The 22,253-nt window shown below is 39.9% G+C and overlaps 1 protein-coding gene across 3 annotated transcripts in view; it reads left to right on the top strand.

The window, feature by feature from the left end:
- Positions 1-22,253, top strand: part of LOC117410661 (tight junction-associated protein 1-like) — a 76,090-nt gene that overhangs the window by 39,106 nt on the left and 14,731 nt on the right. For all 3 annotated transcript variants that reach the window (XM_059024892.1, XM_034017380.3, XM_034017378.3), the window contains 4 exons: positions 4,952-5,123; positions 6,589-6,617; positions 17,609-17,770; positions 20,839-20,905. In XM_059024892.1, the coding sequence (XP_058880875.1) occupies positions 4,989-5,123; positions 6,589-6,617; positions 17,609-17,770; positions 20,839-20,905 (393 nt within the window). In that variant the 5' untranslated portion in view covers positions 4,952-4,988. The remainder of the gene's footprint in view (positions 1-4,951; positions 5,124-6,588; positions 6,618-17,608; positions 17,771-20,838; positions 20,906-22,253) is intronic.

Here is a 22,253-nt window from a genome sequence, read left to right as displayed (position 1 = left end):
AAGCTGGTGGCAGATAGGAATACTTCTTGTCTGGGCTGACTTTCCAGTTTGGTTTCTGAAAGCTGTTTATTTTACGTTCTGTTCAGCAGCCTCTGAAGTAGCCTTTTGTTTAATGTGTGATTCTGAAGCTAAATAGCGATCGATCGTATTTTCTCCAAATACACATTAAGATATGCAAAACAATTACCTCAGTCTGCATGTAGTTTCTTTGGGAAATATCTTAAAACGATCATCAGCCGAAATATACTTTGCTTTCTTTGTCGTCCATTTGTACTATTTTCCCTCCAATGCTGAAAACTAGATTTTTTAGCAATCTAAATCAAAACAATGCAGCACCAACTTTGTCCCGCCCCCTCCTGCACAGTACAGGTCACATAAAAGGAGTAAAGACGCACTGATAGGCTGGTTAAAACTTTGTCATTTGAATAGTAAACGAGAACGTTAACTGCTTTGGATAATTTATTTTGTAAATGTTACTTGTGGACATTTTTGTTTGTTTGTTTTGTTTGTTTGTCCAGAGCCCTAACCACTACTCCATACTGTTGCCCCTATATATATATTGAACATCAAAAGAAACTTAGCACTTATTTAATCAAATTCACTAGATGTGATCACAAAATGGCAAAAAATGTTTTAGAGCAGGTGCAGTGACCTTTTATTGTTCTTATTAACAATTGACATCACGAAGATGCTGCAAAATGATCTGTCGATCTTGGGCAGGTGTTGTGGCTCTTGGTCTCCCAGTTTGTGGCCTGTCATTGACAGAGTGTGTCTGGTTATACCTTCTCGCCAGGTTTGAAATTGCAGGCTGTGAGCACCCAAGACGGCGAGCCACAGTACGCTGCCTTAGTCCAGCCTCCAATATGCCGATTGCAGAAAGACGCTGCTCTCTTGACAGACATGGCATATTGTTTTTTTTTTTCTTTGATTTTCTTTATTGTTTCTATTCAGGCTTGCAATTCAACAGCTGAAATCACTCCATATCCAGTGTCCAATCAACTGTCTCACTAATTAGGTGATTAAGTGCATATGCTTCAGTCACAGTCACTCAAGCGTGTCATGGTCAAGGATGAATGTTCGAGTGATTAAAAAGAAGCCAAAAACATTTCGTCAATGTCCATTTATATATCTTATTTTTTTTCGAAAATAAATGTGTTACAACGTTCTTGTTTACTATTCAAATGACAACAAAGTTTTAATCAGTGTGTCTGTACTGCTTTTCTGTCACCTGTACTGTGCAGTAGGGGCAATATATATTACACACATATGTATACTTCAGTGGAAAGATTCCCTGCATTCTAAATATGGTTGAGCTAAAGGGATATAATCCCTGATATATGCCCTTAGAATCTTTGTAACCGCATCACAAAAACAAATCAAACAAGATCACTCCATCAGCTATTAACACAATGTCGTTTAAAGTAAATTTCAACCTTTTTAATAAGATGTCAATTGAGGAATGGCTAAATCAAAACGTCCCGGAAAATACGAGCACCTCTGAGATGTCTACAGTCGCTATAAGTAGTACAGAGAGAAGTACTGTCCGACAAACCTACCATCAGTACTACTAGTAGTGTTAGACATGGGAGTGTTCCCCAACAGCGACTTGATTTAATTGAAATAAAATGAACTGAAAAAAATACCAGAAAACAAACAGCTTAGGCAATTCATTTTTTTTGAGAATGATGAAAGGAAAAGAATAAAAACTCAAATTGAGGAAAACACTTGCCAGCGTTTTAAATGAATATCTCAGAGAATTTTATGCAACCATCAAAAATAGAGGGACAACAATACGGTATATCTAGTTATATTTCTTTGAGAGCTGAAATATTCAAGTCGATTACCAAGGAAAAGACAAATTATTAATATTATTATTACAATCTTCTTTTTTTCTGAACTTTGTCCTCGATTTATTTTCACGGAAGCATTTTTAATAACTGCGCACTAATAGTAGTAATAATAATAATACATTTCTTTCACAATCTTTTGTTCTGTTTATTCAAATTAAAGTATACAGTTTTAAACGCTTTTTTGCACACTCATTTGATAGAGAAGATCGTTGTTATGGAGGATTATATGTATTGAACGGTCATTTTAGAGTGCTTGTGTGGAAGGATACGTAAAAAAAAAAGGAAAACCTAAATAAATGAATTTAAAATCAGTAAAAATTATAGATAATTGTGCAGTAACACTGACTTAGTCCCTCGTTTATAACACTCTTCGGTTATAAGGCTCATGTGTGTGTCCCGAGACCAGCAATATAGTGAGGGAGTGCTGTGTATGTAATTACACACTCAGACAAAAGGAAAGCAGATCTCATTTTTGTGATTCCAGCAGTTTCCTGTTATGCAGGAAAAACCTTAGTATTTAAGACTTTGTTTCACACTTGGTAAGTGACCAAGCTAATTAAGGATAGGAAATAGATTATTAGACTTTAGCTACGCTTTTAATGGTAAAATAGCACAGTAATCTTGTTGCAGCCTTCATTACCGCATCTACTCCATTCTACCCAGATGTCCCTGTGGAGTCCTATAGTTATTTATCTAGTTCTCTTTCTCCTCCACTCACTCAAGGTAATTCAGATTTCATTCTGTTGTGTATCTTTTAGTGGTAAAACCTTGTTTTACAGAACTGCGTTGACATTTATCACTCTAATGTGGTGGTATTTCTGAAAAGCTGCCTTCAAGGGGCTTGATTCCCTAAAAAGTGAAGTGTGCTCGGTTAACCTGGGTGGGGGTATGTAATTAACAGGATTAATGGCTGCCCTGTTGATTTTATGATATTAAATTCAAAACCGCTTTTCATGTTAGGAGTCACGGCTGGAATTTCAACATGCCTGTTATAATATATATATATATATATATATATATATATATATATATATATTGTATCTGTCACTTAATCTGTTTTACTGAACATGTTAATGTTTGTATAGGCACCAATACACAGTGTCAGACACACAGATTCTTAAAAACATGGAACATCTACAGGGATGACAAGGAGAGCGTAGGGAAGGCGATGCTCTGTGTTTCACTGGTAAGCTGGCTGAGACTGATTATTTCTTTATTGTGAAGCCCTGAATGTCAGTGGCTTGAAAGAGAGTAGAATATCACAGCATAGTTGAGTAGTAGTCTTAGTCCTGGGGTCTGGCTAAATTTACAGCCTTCCACGGGGGCTGGTCAATTATAGGCAATCATGCATGCCGTCACAAGCTGGATGCATGGCCATGACTCTGGCCTAAGGCATCTCCTGATTTTTTTTTTTTTTTTTTTTTGTAGATTTAAATAGCCCAGAACCCCATGATTTAATTATACTTCTCTCCTAAATAATGTGTACACAAGTCAGGTTTCCTCAGTTTTTCATGGACAGGTCCTGGGGGTGGGGGGAGGTCAGCATGATTGTCTTCCAATCAATACAAAATGATTGCATTATTTAATTCACTACAAAACGTATACAACTTTTCTATAATGAAAGAACAAACTGCCGTAGGGCTTATCTTGTAATTGAATGTCTTGTCTTGTTAAGACTGCTATGCAAAACTGTGACGCATGCATACTTTTACATAGCATTACTGTGCTGTAGGTGTTGATTTCCAGCAGCAAACCAACAACATACATGTATTTTCCATTGTCACTAAAACAAGATCTGTTATAGAAATAGCTCTGCTCTGTTACCGTATAATTCATCCAGAGACTGACACAGTAAGCAGTTTTAGGATCAACTGGTCAAGGATTCAGGCTGTGAGCCATAGGCTGTCACTTTAAGCCCACTGCATATCTTTAAATCAGATCCTTTGACTTTAGTGTTTCCTAAACTTAACTACATACATGCACATTGATTAAAACCCCCTTTGCTTTTTTATATGCATTGATTGTTCTTCTGAAGGCTCCACTGTATGTAGCTTTCACTTATCTAGTTTTACCCTAGATTGGCAAGGGCTTATTAAATTAGCTATAGTTGACTTGCAAAGGCAAACAGTATATTGGATTTCAAATGCTGTTTTAAAACTAGAGAGAGAAAGGTTGAGTCTGACAAATTGCTTGATCCAAGAGAGAATTGACATTCCCCTAATTTAACTGGTTTTCACATTGTGAATTGTACTCCTGGGCTGCCAGACTCTCTTGGCAGCTTTCAGTCAATGAGTCTCTCGCTCTCTCTCTCTCTCTCTCTCTCTCTCTCTCTCTCTCTCTCTCTCTCTCTCTCTCTCTCTCTCTCTCGCTCTCTCTCTCTCTCTCTCTCTCTCTCTAACCCCCCCTCTCTCTCTTTCTCTTTCTCTCTCTCTCTAACCCCCCTCTCTCTCTTTCTCTTTTTCTCTCTCTCTCTCTCTAACCCTCCCTCTCTTTCTCTTTCTCTCTCTCTCTAACCCTCTCTCTCTAACCCTCTCTCTTTCTCTCTAACCCTCTCTCTCTCTCTAACTCTCTCTCTCTCTCTCTCTCTCTCTCTCTCTCTAACCCTCTCTCTCTCTCTCTCTCTAACCCCCTCTCTCTCTCTCTCTAACCCCCTCTCTCTCTCTAAACCCCCCTCTCTCTCTGTCTGCCAGTCAAAGTCAGCTGTAGGTTAAGAGTTTCTCCATCGGAAACACATTTCTGCCTGTAATCAATCACTGGCTTGGAGGCATGCTTGCTCTTCCCACTCTCCCTGTACCCCACCCATCCCTTGTCAATGTCTGTGTGCGTAGGTAGTGGCGAGTCACTAAGTACTTTACATCAGAACACATGATTTGACATGTTTGATGGTTATTTGTAACAGCAGCGCTCCTCTTCTGAGCACATACAGTACAGTACAGACAGCTGCTATTGCTGCTGCTCACATCACAGCATATTGATTCAGACAGGACTTTTTCATTGCAGTGGCAGGGCAGACCGTGAAAAAATATATATTTTCCACTCTGAAAGCGCCATTGTTAGGGGCCGGCGAGCTGCTTCTGATGCTTTTCTCTCGGTCCCGGTAGGTTGCAGCGTGGGAACAAAGGAGGACAGGGCCCGAGGATGACGAGCGCGGCTCCCGTGAGGAAGCCCTACCGCAAGGCACCGCCCCAGCACCGGGAGATCCGGCATGACCTGCCAGTGTTAAGAGACGAGCTGGACGGGGACTTGGCCTTGCCGCCAGCAGAGCCATGCCAGGTAACTGACAACCAAAATCTTGTCCCTGTGTTTCAGCACACGCGATTTGGGGACTTTGAGCCCACCAGGACAGACAGCGCTGATATCCTCAATGCCTTTTCTTCCTCTTGGTCTCTGGATTCGGATAGTGATCAGCATGTGTCCAGCCTCTCAAGCCTGGATCTGACTATCCTGCCCCCTCCTAGCCTTTTCAGCCACACTGGCCCCCTGCAGAATGAACTCTCCCTAAACAAGGCCTGGGTGCTGAACCGCTTCATGAGCAGAAGTGAGGAGACGCTGGTGTATTCAGGGGATGAGGTTCTGGTGTCGGATGTGTTAAGAGGGGTCCCTAGCTGCCCATCCAAGATCAGGAGTCTGGAGCGCTCGCTCGTCTTCAAGGAAAAGGCTGAGATTTTAGTTCCCAGGCAGCCACAGGGTAACTTTGTGGTCCAGCCACCCCCGAAAGGGATCTTAAAGCAACCCAACATGCTAGGGGTCCAACCTGAGAACCTACGGAAGTCAAGATCAGCGGAAATGCTAGATCAAAACAGGGTCCGAAACCCCACTCCCCAAAACCATCCACCAGGAAAGAAGCAAAAAGGGTTTGATCAAGCTAAGCTACCAGCAGCGCAAGCAGGGGCAACCACTACCGCTTCAACAAACCAGGGATGGAAGTATAAAGTGCTGGAGGAGAAGGTGAAGTTTTCGCAGTTCCTGGATGAGATCATCTACAGGGTCCTAAGTCCTGCCAATCTGCAGTCGCTTGGGGCACAGAAACAGGAGAGCCTTCCACACTCTTGCACGTCGGCTGCAAATCCTTCTACTCCTGCTCCTGCACCTGCACCTGCACCTCAACAGCAACAGCACCTGCCGCCAGAGGTTAGGAAAGGTCCCCAGACAGACAGGAGCCCCAGGGTGATGAGAAAGAGGGAAGAGAGGAGGCACCAAACAAGGGGCAGCTTAAAAAGGAGCCAGAGAGAGAGGGATGCTGACTCCAGGTTTTTGAACAAACCCACAGCAGCGAGGAGGTACAGCTTGGAGACTAACCTGGGCCCTGAGCGGCAGTGGATGGAAACACTGAGGGAAGGCCCCAGGCTGAGGCCTTTGGAGATGGACAGCAGCCGGGGACCACTGGGTGGGGGAGAAGGAAGTAGGGGAGACTGGCAGGAACATTTACAATGGATTGTCCCACCCCACCACCTCCACACTGGGGCAAGCTCAAAGGAAGCAGTGGATAGGTCTTTTACCTTTGAAAACTCTGCTTCACTTTTAGATGTGGATAAATTAACAGCAGAAACACCATCTACCTCTTTTTCTAGGCTTACTACAAGCAAGGTATGTGATTGGAATCATACTCGGACAATATAATATTATCTTTGTGGATTTTTTACAGCTGTAAACGGATTTCTATGGTAATTTGGTGAATGAAGAAATGTAAAACCAAGCCATAGGCAGCAGCTAATTTTATGTTTTCCTTTCTTGACAGGAATCCCTTTCAGATACGGACAGGATCAAGTAAGTTTGGATGTTTGCTCACTGGTTTGCATGCAAGTTCTCGAAGCAGAACTATAAATCTCTATTTAGCACATAGTCATTTAAGCTTTCCAGTCAAGGCCAAGCAAATAATACTGTGAGGGTGCTGCATGGTAAGAAGTGTAACAATCAAAAAACAGTAGTTCCAGCTGGGAGTTTTCAGATAGGGCACTCAATGTGTTTTTGTAGTTTTTAAAAAGAGCAGATGTGACTAATGTCCTGCCAAACCATTTTATTAACATGCAAGTACATGAGGGTTTCTAGCAGAGCAGTTGCTTTGATGGATGCGGCTTTATTAGATACACCTTATAATGTAATAGAAAAATATGCAGGGCAGGGTTCCTAGTTCATTTTATCCTAGTTTTAATGCTTTTTTTATTTTAAAATTGAGTGGTCGCCAATTAGTTTTTTGTTTTCTCCCCAATTTAGTAGTGTCCAATTATTTTGTTTAGCTCAGCTCAACGCTACCACCCCCGCGCTGACTCGGGAGGGGCGAAGATGAACACACGCTGTCCTCCGATGCGTGTGCCGTTAGCCGCATGCTTTTTTTACACACTGCAGACTAACCATGCAGCCACCCAAGAGCTACAGTGTCGGAGGACAACGCAGCCCTGGGCAGCTTGCAGGCAAGCCCGCAGGTGCGGTGAGCCGAGGACACCCTGGCCGACCTAACCCTCTGACCCCCCGGGCGGCGCTCGGCCAATTGTGCGCCGCCCCCTCGGAGCTCCCGTCCTCGGTCGGCAAACTCGAACTGGCGACGTCCAGACTATAGGGCACATCCTGCACGCTACGCAAGTGCTTTTACTGGATGCACCACTTGGGAGCCCTCCTCATTTTTTGCTTTTGACAGCTGAGATGATAGAATGTGTTTTATGTAGCATACTAAAATGCTATGACCAAGATTGACCTTACCGGGATATTGTGAGTCTTGTTCTTCCTTGCAAGATATGAAATTGCCTTACCCTAGGGCAACCCTGGATTCTGTGCAAGTAGTGTTCCTTTAACGAGGCTTCTTGTAAGGTTTTGTTATTGTATTGTCTTTGCAGTTCAGATAAACTGTGGAAGAAGTAGGTCCGGTTATTTTATGCTGATTGATAGTGATTCAGCTGCAAGCTTTACAATGCAACTTCTTTAATCCTAGTACATGGGATAATCATTTCTTATTAAATCCTAAATTGCCATTTGGTATGGAGTCTATCATTTTTTTTCACTTAAATAAAAATGTATACATCTGGCACATTTACTTTTGTTTTTGTTGGTGGCACTTTTAATATGAACTTTTAAATAGCTCATGCATATACAAGGTAACTGATTTTTAACAAAAATAAGAAGGCAATTATTAATTTGCACCTAGTGTATGTGACTTTCTGCTGAAATTTTAGACACTCGAAGCAAGGGGCAGTGTTGGTTGGTGGGGTATAGGACCACAGCTGAAAGGAACATAAACTGAAATCCAATTAAGTGCTAGAAAATAAGTAACTGCTGCACAAATTGCTGACTAGTGTGAAAATGTATTGCCGCAGCTAGGACAAGCAGCCCTTGTGACGGTGTTTGGCCAGCACTTTGTACTGTGTGCCAAGTTCTTAACCCTTGCTGGTTGTATGAACAGGCCCAGCGTGCAGTGTCTCTGGCATCTGGATGATCAAACTGACCCGCAAAAGTGGTCACGTAAAACATGCAGCATTACCCAATGACCTGTTAATGACTCCTTTGTACTCGTGTACAGATGAATTGAGCTCATTAAATGCAAGTGATTTTTTTTACAGAATTTACAGAATTATTATTTTTTTATTTTTTTACTAAAGTTAAGCAAATATTATTTATTTCACCCAGATGTATGCTTTAAAGAAAGTAAGTTAACTGTTTCAGATACTATGTCAACCTGGCTTAATGTGCATAACAAATGCCTGCTTGTGAAATGTGATCATTAACAAGCAACTATTATAGCCCTAATCCCAGGCTGTGGTTTGAATGCATACTTACGGCTTCAAACAGATACATACTTAGAACAACGACATATATCTATCAGTTTCTGTTTTGATTGATTCTTTGAGAAAACCTTTCAGGCTTGTATCTGTGCTTTGTTTTTGTTTGCATGTCCACTACACATCAATTCACTTTGTGTGGCGTTGCAGAACAAAGGCAGCAGCCTTGGTATAAGCAGCTTTATTGCTTCAGCTAGTCAATTGATTGGCCTAGATGTTCTTTGTGGGATGAAAGGCATACATTATTGAGTCAGAGTTCTTTTGACTCTTGGAACTTCACAGAAAACCGTATACCCCCAGACCTTCTTAACGAGCAAGAAAAGCCTGGAATTCTGTAGACCTAGTCAACCACAGTGCTGTAACGCAAGAGCGCAGCATCAAAAATGTAACTGGCTTTACTATTGCAAGACTGAAATGAGCACAGAGTTTGTTTAGTGTTTTGTGTTCCATTTGCACAAAAAGGCAACACCAAAACAGCTTGCTGTCATAAGTTAATTTTTGTCTGTTTTTGAAGGTGATTCCCATTTTGGAATACAGTAATGTCTGGTAACCAAGGTGTTGTTTACCAATTGGGATAATTTACTTTTTCAAGCACAATTTTTTGCATTAGTCTACATGAAACAATACTAGATGGAATTAAATTGAATGCCAAGGATGCATTTCAACCTATTATGCTTCTAGAATGTATCATCAGAACTTCCATTGAATACAGCAAACAATCTGATTCCAAATAGTTTTTGTTCTTTTGGTTAAGCATGGAGTTGATGTACAGTAAGGGGCAACAGATCTCTTTGCTACCAAGTTGACACACACACAATGTTTCAGAAATCCAGTTTGCTTTTGACAGTTATTTTAATACTCACTGGGGAATCAAAAAAGAGGGATATGTTTAAACGGTGAAATAAAAAATGCAGCAAGCTTTTTTATAAAATAGAGTACTGCATTTTTATGTTGGAGCTGAGCATAAATCATTCATGCCTCCCTGCCTCCCTGCCTCGCTGTGCTTTCTCAGTAGAAATAAATTGGGACTAGCATGGATGCCCTGTCTGTAGGCCTTAGCAGCTCACGTGCTCCTGTATATATAAAAAATCCTTCTCCAGACGTTTCCTTTTCAAAATACATTTTCAGACAACATTGGATCACAAAGGCCATTGACTGTATTTATGTTGTGAAGCCTTTTCTGACCCGCAGGGCTGTGCTAAAAGTATGGACCCACTAAGCTTTTAACAGTGTTCTAACCCATCCTTTAAAAAACATTTTCTTCCCTCTGATTTGCAACAGCATTCTCACAAGCCTGCAGGTACAGTGTTTTATGTTTTCTTGTATAGTGGTGTTTTTTTGTTTTTTTTGTTTTTTCTCTGAAAGCTTGTGACTTATAAATTGTGGATTGATTCTAAAATTTGTATAGGCCTTCATGATGTTAAGGGATTGAAACCTGCACTATTGTATTCCCTGAACACCCTCTCGTTGACTTGCAGATCTACAAGCATAATCATGTCATGATCCCTACTTATCCTATTGTTATCAAACTTTACATGGCCATTTCCTTGGCAGAAATTATTGAGAATATGATCCATGTAAGCACCTGACAAGGTTAATCCTTGGTTACAACACTGTTATTAAGAAGAAAAAAAAGGAATGGCAAGTTAAAAGCTTTTCATATACCTAAATTGACTGTAACAGGATGCCCCTTTTGATATCCTTTGTTTTGTCAGTCATGTGATGGCTAGCGCCCCATAGACCCAGAGTGCTGCTGGCAAGGTTTCCTGTCTGAAACACTGAGCTGTCTGCTTAGTGCTCACCCTTAATTTCCCTTGTGTCTGCAGTCCGGCAGCCTCCTCTACAGTGGCTCGATGCTTGGTGTAATGGTGCATTGGACAACTCAAAATAAAAATAAATGATATACAATACCCTACTAAGTGACTAAGACAAGATCTATGTCTGCATTTCTCAATCTACACCATCTTTAAAGGGATATTGCCTTATCTAAAAAGTATTGTTTTTCATGGGTTGCTTTTTTGCAGGCTATTTCTGTGTTCAATTATAACTTGAGTTATGTTTTAGCAAAACATTGATAATGTCAATGTATTGTGTTTTGTTGTACCATTTCATCTTTTAATACCAAGCATTTGTTAGAGTTGCCTCCTGACTCTTTTTTTATTTATTAGCGTCTGAATAAATAAAGGGGTGCATTTTTGGGGAGTGGAGGATGGACGGACAAGAACTGTATATGCAGACAGTAGCACATTAAGGTGTTTTTGATCTGGATTATTCCGTGACAAATTATCATTATTATTATTATTATTATTATTATTATTATTATTATTATTATTATTATTATTATTATTATTATTATTTATTTCTTAGCAGACGCCCTTATCCAGGGCGACTTACAATTGTTACAAGATAACACATTATTTTTACATACAATTACCCATTTATACAGTTGGGTTTTTACTGAAGCAATCTAGGTAAAGTACCTTGCTCAAGGGTACAGCAGCAGTGTCCCCCACCGGGGGATTGAACCCACGACCCTCCGGTCAAGAGTCCAGAGTCCTAACCACTACTCCACACTGCTGCCCCAACAGGTTACACCCTACCATCTCCGAATTACACCAGACTTGGTTCTTGGGGGTGGTTTCAAGCAAACAAGCTCCAAGCTTTGTCTGTGCAAAATTTCAGGAAGGTAATATTTTTGGTTTGCTTTGAAAAAATAAAAACCTAACCTATTCCTCAGACATTTTCAATCATACCAATCCAATATATATCTGTATTGATGACAAAAACAAAACTTCCTCTCTGATATAAAAATGCATTTTCTTCCTCAGCACTGGATTCATCAGAGCCATCCCAGGAGATACTTAGTTTCTGATTCCCTTATGGAGAGGGACAGGCTTGCCCCCAGAAATCTTTCACATGGTACCCACAGCTGAACCACAGCGACATCCCCATCTCATGCCGATAACGACTGTATCAACATGCTGTAAAGTGTTTCAGCCAATCGGAGAGCTGCATTTTTGTTCTTTCCTGAGTTTTCCTTTTTCAAAATGAATAAACACAGTGCACTGCCATCGCGACAGAATAGCAACTACAGTGACAGCCAAGTAGCCCACAACAACAACAAAAGCTACAAATAAACCTATTTGAAATACAGACTTAAATTAGGGGAAAAACTAGCTCACAAATATTTAATGCTGGTTCCATTTCTAATCATTTTACTCTCACAATCACTACAACAACTAATCATTACTCCTCTCCTTAGCATGGCGTATAAATAGGGGTCTACGTAAATTTACGTATTTTGCACGGGTAGGTTGCGGAATAAAAGTAGGATTTCGCAGACATTTTGCAGACCTGTTTAAACATTAAATAAACCTAAGCAGACAGTATTTCAGAGCACTATAAAGCCTAAAAATATTGGTACTTGCTTCCTAACTAAAACAGTGCTGTCATTTGTTTAAAGGCAGGCATGCGCATCCTCCTGCAGTTGACTTGCCCATACAGTTAAGGCAAAGCTTTGCCAAGTTATACAGATGTGGAAATCGATTAGAAACAGCCCCAAAACTCGTTGTCCCAAGGGCGTCTGCAGGAAAGTGAGGCACTGTCCCCTGACACCACGGTCGGATTGGTGCGTAAAGTCTGGTTTGATCTTCAACTTAATCAGGCACAATTTGGACATGAGGGTGTCCGACAGCTAACAAAAACATTGTTTGAGATCCGAAAGTATGAAAACAGATTTGAATATTTGTGCCTCACATAACGAGTACATAAACTCGCCTGCAGATACAGCTTCAGTATCCATGGCAGCTTTTCCCCTTACTTCCTTGGTGTCATTTGAAACTCCGCCCATCACCGGCGTGTGTTCAGTCCTGTAGTCCATGTGCAATCTATTTTGAATAAAAGTTGGAATGACATTTGTGGAAGTCAGCCAAAAAGTTTGTTTTTCTAGAAAAGGAATTACTGTGCTTGTTACTGTATATCAGCTACATTAAAAGAGTAAGTAGCGGGATAATGAAAGATACAGCGTTATACATCCCCACATGCTGCTGCAACTGTTTAAATAACATACCTGTCAGTTTATTTTCATTGTTAACATCCTGACAACTTTTTACACTTATAGCTTGAAACTCAAAGCTCTTTTCAAAATGTCCGCTATAGTGCAAGGATTATTGCCCACATTGTCAAACAGGTAACACAGAAAACAAAGGACAGTGGAGGTGCCTAATGCCAGTTATTGCGATTTATAATTATTGCAAACTTTCAGTAGCTGTAAGCTCATATATTTTTGATTGCACTGTCTCTCATTGCCATCAAAACTATTGCTACCAGATTTCCACCCCCACAGTTTCTCTTTTGTTGTAGAAAACCAGTTCACTATTTTGATTATATACGAAGCGCTATTGTGTTTTAATATTTCAGTACCAGCCATTTTCTGTGACTTAAGTTGAATCCTGTTGTCAGCAGCTTAAATTCCTCTTTACTGATTTAACAATATGTTTTTACATTTTACAACATAATGCATATCGAAATGTCTTAACCCATTAATGCATGTCGGTTGTTAAAACTACCAAAGCACTTGCAATAAAATTGTTACAATTAGCCAACATAATTTTGAAAAAAATCATATTCATAGTAGTAATTGAAAATAGTCACGTTCAGAGTCAGAATTTGCTGCAAACGTTATAAAATGTAAAATTCTGTCACGTTCAGTCTTAGGATGCTACGCACTCAGCAGCTGTATAGTTGGCTGATCGATATGAATGCCTCTCGTGGCGACACGTTCTGGCAAAATTGAGCTACGACAGTATTACATATTGAAAGTCTTAAATAGACTGTAGATAATCTAATGCCGATACTTTATTGATGTTTGTATTTATTTTAATCAATCAACAGAATTGAAAAAATATTAATGAAAAAAAAAATACAACTTACTGTAGAAATCGCATTGTTTACAGAAATTGCAACAGAAACAAACTTTTGAAAACTAAAATAAACAGTGTTCGAAATCGCAAACGCATTTTTATTTTATTTTATTTATTTATTTATTTATTTATTTATTTATTTATTGCGCATTCTCGTACTTGGTAGTTAATGAGAAACGGTGTCATGGGAAAGTATGTATACTCAATCTTGTAAGACTACAAATAAATGTAAGGACTGGTGGTTCCATGAATATTTTTATTTATTTATTTATTTATTTATTTATTTATTTATTTATTTAAATTTAGACGTTACCAATTCGTTTTTTTATTATTATTTTCTCCCCAATTTGAAATGCCCAATTATTTTTTAGGCTCAGCTCACCGCTACCACCCCTGCGCTGACTCGGGAGGGGCGAAGATGAACACACGCTGTCCTCCGAAGAGTGTGCCGTCAGCCGCCCGCTTCTTTACACACTGCGAACTCACCGTGCAGCCGCCTCAGCGCTACAGCGTCAGATGGCAACGCAGCTCTGGGCACCTTACAGGCAAGCCCGCAGGCGCCCGGCCAGACTACAGGGGTCGCTGGTGCGCGGTGAGCCGAGGAAACACTGGCCGACCAAACCCTCCCTCCCCCCGGACGACGCTCGGCCAACTGAGCGCTGCCTGGACTCGAACCGGCGACGTCCAGGCTATAGAGCGCATCCTAAACTCTAGCGAGTGCTTTTACTGGATGCACCACTCGGGAGCCCCCCCCCCCCCCCCCCCCATATGAATTTTTTTTTTTTTTTTTTTGTATAAATTCAAAAGCAAAAGGAATATATGAAAAAATAGAAAACAAAACGCAGCTTATGGCTTACCTTTTCTGTATTCAAATGTACTACAAATTAATACTGCTGCTTCTCATGTCTTTAATTTAGAAATTGCTTCACATTTTTCTCTTCTGTCTCACTTGGTATTATGGTATCTATATAATGTGACATTGTTTGTTTGGGGCCCTATTAAGGCACATATTTAGGCCCAGGATATGCAGGATTTAGACCCCTGGAAAACCCTGAAATTTGTTTTCGGTGGGGGGCGTTGCCCCCTGCACCCGAGCTGGGGGAGGACCCCCCCGTACCCCCCTGCACCCGCGCTGGGGGAGGACCCCCCGTACCCCCTGTCTTCTACTAAGGATTTCTAGCCTCCTACTTCAAATGAAAATGAAAATACTGCGTTATTTAAACAGTTGTAGCAACACGTGGGGATGTATAATGCTATATTTTTGGAACTCCGCTACTTCCTCTTTAAGCAACTGCAAATGTCACCACCCGGGAAGAAAGAGAATCAAGTCAGCGTTATTTTTCACAATATTGTCATGACACATTATGGGGAAATACTGGTCCTGATGACACATGTTGGAAATGATTTTGGTTTTTAGACACATTTTTTTTTTATTGCTCGTCACCCGATGGGTGCACAGAATCAGGTTACTTTTTTTTTTTCTTATGATGGGAGAAAAACATAGACAAAGTGTGGATTTCTGCTGAAATGAAAAGTAAAGTGTTATTAGACCACAGCGAACACTAAATGGATTTGATGATCTATTTTCACAACAAAAATGATGCCAGCAAATGAATAGTGTTTTGTTTCCTCTACAAAATTGGAGTTGATATTTCTCTGGTTATCAAAACTACCAGTTTCATTTTCAGATGGGTACATATAGTTCTTCATTGCCTCAGGGAAATAATTCCTGCATTTGGTGTGTTCCTGTAGCTGTCTGGGCTACAGAATTTGTCCTTGAAGCCCCCATTTCTCATACAAAACTCATATCGCAAAATACACTAATGTTTACAGAGTAAAATAAAAAAGATATTAAGTGACATGATTTCCATTACATGAGAGTATATGTTAATAAAAAGTATAATAAAATCAGTAGCAAAAGATCAAAATCAAATAAGATAAAAAAAATAGAGAATACAGTAAATAATGACATGTAAGCGTGTTTGACTAAGAGCAGTTAACTTATATGAAAACTATTTGCTTATACGAGTAAAGTCCAGTATGAGCAAGTACGATGAATGGCCATTGGTGGAGGAGCTGAGGGGGCGAACGGGTGTATAGGGAGAAATTATAGTCTGGAGTTAGGAGGGAGCAGAAAGGTTAAGACAGCAATAGACGTAAGAGTTTTGAATTGGATGTGAGCAGTGATAGGGAGCCAATGCAGAGAGCAGAGCAGCAGTGTAGTGTGGGAGAAACGAGGAAGAGAAAAGACAAGGTGAGCAGCAGAGTTTTGGATGCGCTGGAGTGGACAGGTAGCAGAGGCAAGGAGGATGGCCAGGAGGGAGTTGCAGTACTCGAGGCGGGACAGTACCAGGGCCTGAACTAGGAGCTGTGTTGAGTAGTCTGTGAGGAAGAGGCGAATTCTGCATATGTTGCGGAGGAAGAAGCAACAGGAGCGTGCCAGATGTGCTGAGAATAAGAGAGCTATATTAATAATATCTAGAATAGAGGAGACAATGTGTACAATTACAGTCCCATTGGTGCAATGGCACTGACAGTAAATGGCAGGATAATTTACACTTGCTTGAATTACTGTCTCCGGTGTGAGATGTATTTTCATCATTATTTAATTCCATCACGCACAGACTTAGTACATGATTCCATTGCGGCTGTTTTTGAAGTCGGTAACTAGATCTGCTAGTTTTAATATTGTTGATGGTTTACATTTTCCAGGGATCAATTTTCTAACCTGTAGAAATCCAACCTCACAGCTCCCCTTTAGTTTTGTTGTAGTGAGTAAATAATCCCAGTTTTTTAGCCTGTTAACTAATATTGACAATGGGAAGCATGGATTAGAGGAGATGACACACAGTTGCTTGTGTGCAGGAGATAAGTATGAGGATCGGTCTCATTGTTTGTTGATATGTGATCATTGTTCTTGTCTGGCTGGTCTTTTCTTCATAATTCCTATTTCAAGAGTCCTGGTGGTCCAGAATAATTGAGACTTGACAATAACCGTGACACATTGGCTTACCATACCGTAGTATTCTGTCAATGCTATGTAAACTCAAGTGTGAATATGAATGATTTTCTGTACAAAATGTAATTTATATAAAATATTGATGATATTTATTATTAAAAACGTATTCTGTGTAATGGTGGTTAAAATGCATCTGTAATACATACATCTCATTACATTGAGATGCATCTCCTTTCTTTAAAGATCATAAATAGAAGGGGGAAAGACTAGTGCCTTGTCCAAGATTTCTCTCCCAAAAGTAGCTCTCCTTCCTGGTGAATATGCCACACTGATCTTACTGTTATTGTTACTGTTAAATGATGTATTATTATTATTATTATTTATTTCTTAGCAGACGCCCTTATCCAGGGCGACTTACAATTGTTACAACATATCACATTATACATTATTTCACATTATACAGATATCACATTATTTTTACATACAATTACCCATTTATACAGTTGGGTTTTTACTGGAGCAAACTAGGTAAAGTACCTTGCTCAAGGGTACAACAGCAGTGTCCCCCACTGGGGATTGAACCCACAACCCTCCGGTCAAGAGTCCAGAGCCCTAACCACTACTCCACACTGCTGCCCTCGAACATATGTATATGAATATTCCTATTATAATAATGTTACGTTAACATAATGAATTACATACCGTTTTTTAGTTTTCCATATACTGGTACGTAACGAAAAACTGACATTTATTTTTTTTATTTTTTTTAATCTAACATGAAATACTGTACTACTGTTATGGCTTCCGGTAGACTTTTGCAGTATCATTTTGTAGTTTCTTTGATTACATGTTGTTAAACAAAAGACCTAAATTATGTTCATTATTATTATTTATTATTATTATTATTATTATTATTATTTATTATTATTGTGTCCTAAAATTCTAGCTGAAACTTTTGGCCATAGCTGTAGGCCATCACTTGGAATTCTGCTGTTATGTAAACACAGTATTTCCCAAGCATTGCCAGAATGGTAGTTGTATAAAATGATAGCGACTCTGAAACAGCCCCAGCATTAACTCCTGTCGCCTTCCTCTATTCCCGGGCAGGGTCCTGCAGCAGCAGAATGAGGACCTGCGACAGAGACTCACCTGCACCACCCACAAGATGGAGGCAATGGAGACGGAGTTCGAATCCAGCCGGCACTACATGGAGGCAGAGATGGGAAGGACCAAGGACGAGCTGGAAAAGATGAAGGATAAATTCCGCAGGTAGGAGAGTTGGAGTCTGAGCATGAGGGAGCAAGAGTGGAATGGTGCAATGGATTATCCATAGGGGAGAGAAAGCTCAAAATCAAATCTGTAGTAATGTACTCCAAGGGCATTCACGATTCCCAGGGCATCTAATGTTGCAGCTAGCAATAAAGAGGAATTGAACATCCAAGTCCTGATCAGTCTTTTTCCTCTCCAGTTAGGTCATATCTGTGCAAGTTGTGTTGGGTTTTGGAAGTCATTTTAATGCATTTCTGAACACAGTGTCCTGTGTTGACTTTAAAGGTGTGATAACCAAACAAAAAAAACTCTAAATAAATAGTGTACTTTTTTTATATAGAAATGTTTAATAGTTTATATGCCATTTGCACAGAAGGTTTGATAGATCAAGTTTAACAGAACCATAGGGGTGCAGTCTGGCATCCGCAGATTGCATGCATGATCAGTAGGGTTAAGAGAGATCTGTCAAGCTCTGCATCATCATGTTCCCTCAATTGTGTACAAAGCAGAGTAAAAAACAGAAAGTATAAAGTGTTTGCAGGTTCTATCTGCCACCCACTGTTTTGCCCGAGGCCCCCTATGTCATCAAGTCTGTATGTTGCTGTCGGCTCGGGTTTATTTATTAAAGCAAATGCAGAGTCCCAGATGGCAAGCAAATTTTAAATGTTTGCTGGATTTATAACAGCAATCAATAGCACATTCATAGTGCTTTAAACAATCTTTTGGGTTTCTACATCTGCATCTGATAGTGTGCTAGTGTGAGTCGAAGTGGCTATCAGGGCTACACGACATTATTTATTATACAATGAGTATTGATTCTACTGAATAACAAAGAAGGGAATACATTTTTGATATGGTCTTAGTTGAGATGTTCAGTATGAAGCTCAAATCTCTATAAATATAAATTCAGCGTCAACAGAAGTCATGCATTCCACAGGCTATTATGCTTAGATCTGATTTCCATAATTATACATGTTTGGATTTGATTTGTTAAAACAGTTTATTCTGTTTTTGTTTTTTTCCTCATCAATTCCAAAAAACTTCTGTGCTCCTAAATTGAAAAAATATGTTTTAATACACAATTCAGATGCGTGAATATTTTGTCACCACCCCCTCTCCTTTTGTGTGTGTTATTTATTTTATTTAGTCTATGATGTGGTTTATGTTGGTTTCACAACACTCAAACTGCTCCGCACTGTGGTATTTTGTGGCAACGTTAAACATTAAACACTTGATATCTTTTTTCCAAAGGTTTTATCTCTAACCCCATGGGTATAGAAGTGATGAAGCCGAACTTGATCTCCATCAAGTCAGGGATGTAACTGGTCTAGCCCATGAAATTCCAGAGAGTCAGGAGTTTTCTGTCTGAAATGATAAATTGTATATCCGATTTAAAAAAAAAAAATCCATATCGGACTTGAAAATGGAAACCCTGTTTCTGCCAGCCAAGCTCCAAGTTAAAACTGCATCCAGATTACAACATGGTTTGAACCACTGCTAGTTTTACTATGAGTTTAATGAGACACACCTGAGCTTGTTACCTATACACTGGCTAATCAAGCTCGTAGTAAAACCAGGAATGGGTGAAACTGCTATACAATATGAGTCTTATTTCCATCCCATTTTCTCTCTCTCATTGAGCCCTCGATTTAAATGTTCAGTACGGTAGATCCCACATTGTCCAAACCACCATTTTAACCAGTTTGCGTAGTCCTTACGTTCTTCAAGTTGAAAGTACTTGCTTTGAAGTAGAAACGCAGTCATTTTCTCATGTTCATGGCTATTTGCAGGCCAGTTTACAAAGCACATATTACCTCCTGCGTTTTTTTCGTCCTCTCCTGCATTTGTTCATGTGTTTTTTTTTGTTTTGTTTTGTTTATTCAAATATTAAGCAGAAACATATATAAATACATGTTTGTATTGTTAAAGTCACTAAAAGATAGGACGCTACAAACTTTTAGTTGACTTCCGTACTAATCACTGGAGGCTTCCTTGTCAACAGACACTTTGTGGGGTGGGGGGGAAGCAACTGCAAGACCAGTCACAAGCAGAGATATTACAGTAGCTGCTGCCAGTATGATAGCCTTACAGCATTACATTCAGTTTAAACAAAGCAGTCTTCCCCACAGAGTCCTGGGGTTTTATATACACAAACTAATGCTGTTTGCATTGTGAACATTAGGCTTTCAGTCTTTTAAGTGCCTCTCGAAGCGCAAAGTCAGGTTGCTTCTCCCTGCTGGGCGCTGATGAATCTCATGATATTCTGTGAGGCACGCAGGACAGCTCATCAGTAATTGAGCAGAGGAGTAGATTCTGTATCAATCACCTGTCCCATTTGTCCAGGCTCTTTTAGAATCGACCAAGAAAGACATGACATTGATTGCACAGAGAGACCAAAAATAGTCGTGAAAGGTGATGGCCCGGTTTGTTTTGAGTACATTTTCAGTGTCATGCACTTGAGTAGATCTGTAATTTCTTATTTTAATGCGTTTCACAAATCATTTCTGACTAACCGAATGGGCAGGGGATTGCTACATTAAACGGGTCTCTTTTTGTGTTACATTCAGCAGTAGAGAGAGATGCTTGACACTTAGGGTATTCTACATTTACAGTTTATTCTGGTTGCGATCTTCATGTTATTTATCATGGCTATTTATTTTTTAATCACTGGCCCCTGCACACAATTTGAGATTTTAGATTTGAAAAAAAAAAAAAAATTAAAATGCGTCCTAATATGATAACGAAATGCATGTTTCGCCATGTTGTAATCCAGCCTTATATAAAATATAATCTCTTCCTGCATGGAGCATCTAGATGACAAAGTGAGACAGGGTTTAATTTTAGCAATATTAAAATAAGCTTTGAGCCTTTACAAATGAGTTAAATTAGTCCTGCATTTTGTTTGGAGCAGTGTTAATGTCTGTCTGTACCTTTGCAATTAGGTGTCAAGCCTCTAATTTGTTTGAGCAGAGCTGGGACATGCCTTAATGCTTTTGTTTTCTATGCCAACAATAAACTCAATTTTTTTTTTTTTTTTTTTTTTTTTTTGGTTTTCTCCCCATTTGCAGACTGCAGAACAGTTACACAGCATCCCAGAGAACCAACCAGGACTTGGAGGACAAACTTCATGCACTGGTAAAGAAACTGTTGATAAGACAAAGGAACAGATAGAGACACTTGGCATGTACACTTTTAAAAATGCCATTTACTTGTTGTAGCCATTTTGCTTTTTTCAAAACGTAACCAAACATCTCAATATACAAGGTGCACTTGCAGTAACAGATCACATAAACCCAAAACGCCATGGGGCAAGTCTGCAGTCTGGGCTTTTTGATCAAGCTCTCTGTAGCTGCTGTCTCTCTTGTCAAGCCTGGGAAAGAGCAGCAGGAGTCCTTGTTTTGACTTGCAGTGCTGTATTTCAGTTAGCTATTCAGATTTTAGAAACCATGTTAGACCTGGCATTAAATTGCCAAAATCCAGTGTCTAAAAAACTGTAAATGATGTTTGATTGTTTGCAGTCAAGCATTCGGACCCGATAGAGGATTGGGTGCTGCCAGAGCAGTTCTGACAAGGGATACCAACTTCTCCTTGCAGGTGTGCTGTTGAGCAAAACAAAACTGAATACATTCCTTATGAGTACAGGCTGAGTGGTGCCACACCCCCTCCCCCCCTCCCCCAACACACAAAAATTCTGAATTTATTATAGATTTATAAGCAGTGTTTGTAAAAGCTGCATGTTAAAAATGTTGGTCTATTTGGGGGGAAATAAATGTAGAGGTGTATAGCACCAGCCTACTCTGCATAGATCATACCTAGGTGGAGTAATTCACTAGTGTTTTTATGTTTTTCACCTCTGGAGACCTCAGGTGACAAATGAGTCTCAGGTTAGCCCCTAGTGGACATGCTTGCTTGAAAGGCCCATAGAAGTGAGAATAAGTGAGAAGCTTGTATGGTACCTGCCAGCACTGCGTCTGACTATAGCCAGTGCCATTGTCCATCACTTTTCATTAGCACTAAATTCACTGACAACATGTTTACTTATTTAAATCCTATACCATATCATCATTAATATAACTGTTCTTGAAAATCTAGACAGCAACAATTTGGTTTTGATTTTGATAAATAATGACCTCTTTAGAACCTGCTGATGCAAGAGGTTTTGCACTCAAACAAACCTTTTTTGGAGTCCCCACCCACCAAAAAGAAACTTGCAAACTGTTAAAAATGCATAAGGTAGACATTGCGAAGAGGTTCTATATTAAGGTTAGGGACATATGGTAGCAAGGCTGCATAATACACTCTTTATGAAGTACAGTCCTCCTGTTTAGAGCCAAAAGGTTGTGAGTTCAAGTCCCCTGTGCAAGGCTGCAGCAGTTACTCCTTTTACAGATTGTACTCGATGGCCTGACCTGAGATGCAGCATCTTAGGATCTCATTCTAGTGTTAAAGATGGATGGAATGACAGCACAAGATGACTTTCACA

This window comes from Acipenser ruthenus, chromosome 6 (assembly GCF_902713425.1).
Source record: "Acipenser ruthenus chromosome 6, fAciRut3.2 maternal haplotype, whole genome shotgun sequence".
NCBI lineage: Eukaryota > Metazoa > Chordata > Actinopteri > Acipenseriformes > Acipenseridae > Acipenser > Acipenser ruthenus.
This window is presented reverse-complemented; position numbering and strand designations above follow the sequence as displayed.